The sequence below is a fragment of the Propithecus coquereli genome, unplaced genomic scaffold (genome assembly GCF_000956105.1).
Source record: "Propithecus coquereli isolate 6110/MARCELLA unplaced genomic scaffold, Pcoq_1.0 Scaffold59, whole genome shotgun sequence".
In the NCBI taxonomy this organism is placed as follows: Eukaryota; Metazoa; Chordata; class Mammalia; order Primates; family Indriidae; genus Propithecus; species Propithecus coquereli.
In genome coordinates this window covers 2,147,714-2,150,429 of record NW_012151840.1, presented here as the reverse complement: position 1 = coordinate 2,150,429, position 2,716 = coordinate 2,147,714, and the positions used below count along the sequence as shown (strand labels likewise).

The following is a 2,716-nucleotide window of genomic DNA, read 5'->3' as shown; positions in this document are numbered from 1 at the left end:
TTGTTAGACAATGTGCAACCCCCTTCAGTGCTCACAGCCCACAGCTGAGGAGGCTGGGCAATGGTTCAAGGCTGCAGTTTATTCTAGCATGGGTACACTATGAGAGGCCCACAATGAAGGGCCCACCATAAATCCATTACCATGCTCTCATTAGTCTCTCCCTTGCCTCCAAGGCTTGTACATAAATTCACACAGACAAGCTAGATATCTAATCTTTTCCTAAAATTCTAGTTTCTTACATAAATTAAGAAATTATGAAAGAAACATACCAGCATTTTTAATCGCTAACTTTGCAAAGTTCATACAGCTCTTTTGTCTAGGAACACATGCCTATGATACAATGTTTCCTCCTAAATTAGAACCACTCAGTTCCAATCAGTGGGAGGTATGACACCGGCAGCCTCCTCAAGGACTTCGTTAACACTGCAAAGGCAAAGGTAGGCAAACCACAGCCCATGGTATGGCAGACTATGATTGTGGCCTGCCACCTGTTTTTGTAAATAAAGTTCTATTGGAGTATAGCCATGCTCATTCCTTCAGGTATCTACGGCTGCTTCTGCACTACAATAGAGTGGAATAGTAGAGACTTTATAGCCCCAAAGCCTAAAATATTTAACATGTGGACCTTTATAGCAAGTCTGCTGACCACCCCCACCTTAAACAACTATGTGGTGGCAAGCCTTGTAAAGCTAACTATGTTTAGGATGACATACACACAAGTACACACTATTCTAAAGTATTCAGGTTGGTTGGTGGTGAGAACACAGAAGACTATGAAAAAAACATTACATACTACATGATTTATTTCTGGAATATCACTTCTCCCTCCCCCAGTTCTTCCTAAATGCAGTGATATCATGTTGCATATCCTAGCATCCTACCTGTCCAGTGCTAGCTGGAGGCTGCACTTGTGTTATCGGGTATTGTGTTGGCACAGGTGGGACTCCAGTAGGTAATGCTGGCAAGACTCCAGGTGCCAGTGAAACAGCTGGTGGCACTATGCTTGGTACTCCGTAGGGAGGTTGAACTGGCTGCTGAGGAGGGGGAACAACAGGGTAACCAGACTGATAGCCATTGGATGGATAATATGGTGGCTGAGGAGGGACACTACTTATAGCAGAGGGTTGTGTATAGCCTGAGGGGGAAGAAAAAAAGTGTTTAATCAGCTGCAGCAAAATGAGACATTTTAGCTGAATATTAAACTTAATATATAGGGTATCTTTCCAAAATTACCCTAAGTTGAAGGGAACATTAATAGTGCCCTGGCACAGTTAGTCTAGCCTCAAGTATCACAGTTACAAATAAATATCACTAACAAAATACTTTTTAAATACTTCGAGATGTACACACCTGGTAATGGTACAGCGGTATTAATCTGATTCACAAATCTAGAGTATTCAGCATGAACCTGAAAGAGAAGGGAAAACAAATTAATATGGAATGTCCCAATTGACTGTATTTATAAGGGTCTGGGTCTGATTATATAATTCCAGGACCAAAGCAATTAAGAATTAAAATATTTCCATTGATGTTCCAATCAAATTTAGACTTATTTATCTACATTTTAATAAGGCAGACCTATAAACCATTAAGCCAAGTTTTGGGAAATAGGAGCATGTATAATCCTTAATCCCCCAAACTAGACTCAATTCTAGGATACAAAATCATTCAGAAAGCCCCAGAAATTAAGTAATTAGGAAAGTTAAGTTGTTAGTATAGCTAGTGAGCATTCATTCATTCATATTTACTGGGTGACTTGTCCTTAAGGTGCTCACAGTTCAGTAAGTGTCAAGTACTTTCCTCCCACCTGTTCATCACTACAGGCATCCTAAGTCAGTCGGTGACTTCAAGTACCAACAAAGATGGGAAATGGTCAAGAAAATCATCTGGTACAAGGTTGGTTAATCAGGTTATATGCACGAAAGCCAAGAAAACATCAACTTCTTAAGAAGGCACCCCAAAATACCAAACAACACCAGGTTGAATATATTCAACCCAAAACCTGATTTCCTTTAACTACTATATAAACAATCCTACAGTTTAACTTTCGGTTATTTGTTTATAGACTAAAAAGAATGGGTAATCAAAATAAGCAATTATTCCAAAAGCATTGCTAATTGTTTTTAAACTATTGCAGCTATACCCTTACTTTGGATTGGAGTTATGCTAACAAAAGCCAAAGAATGCCAAGGCAAGCACCAGCGCACGGGATGGTTCCCCTCTCAAAGACTCCAGAAGGAACCAACCTTGCCAGCACTTTGATTTTGGACTCCTGGCTTCATAAACTGTGATAAAATAAATTTTTGTTATTTTAAGCCACCTTATTTATGATAATTTATTTTGGCAGCACTAGGACCCTAACACAGGTGAAAGGAATAGCTAAGACACACTCCAAAATGGCAGTAGCTCCTCTGAATATCAAACAAATATAACTCACTGTTTGCAAGAGATTCTCACACAGTTTCTTGGCAGCAGCCAGGCCTTCTGGTTTGGGATGACTGCAAAGAAATAAGAACCAGGAATTCAAAGGAGAGAAAAACAAAAGATACAGAATTCTCCTTTAACTTTTCATGCTGTTCTATAAATCCACCTTAATATATTCGTTGTAGTTGAAACCTACGCCTCTGAAAATCATAAAATAGGAACATAAAATATAAGCCTTTTAAGACACATCTAGTATCATTACCACAAATATTTTATTGGTTTCTCTCTCTGG

At 39.1% G+C, this 2,716-nt stretch overlaps 1 protein-coding gene across 2 annotated transcripts in view; it reads right to left on the bottom strand.

The window, feature by feature from the left end:
• Positions 1–2,716, bottom strand: part of KIAA0907 (KIAA0907 ortholog) — a 16,971-nt gene that overhangs the window by 5,797 nt on the left and 8,458 nt on the right. For both annotated transcript variants that reach the window (XM_012658915.1, XM_012658916.1), the window contains exons 8-10: positions 2,438–2,498; positions 1,351–1,408; positions 882–1,135 (exon numbers count right to left, since the gene is read on the bottom strand). In XM_012658915.1, coding sequence (XP_012514369.1) covers positions 882–1,135; positions 1,351–1,408; positions 2,438–2,498 — 373 coding nt within the window. The remainder of the gene's footprint in view (positions 1–881; positions 1,136–1,350; positions 1,409–2,437; positions 2,499–2,716) is intronic.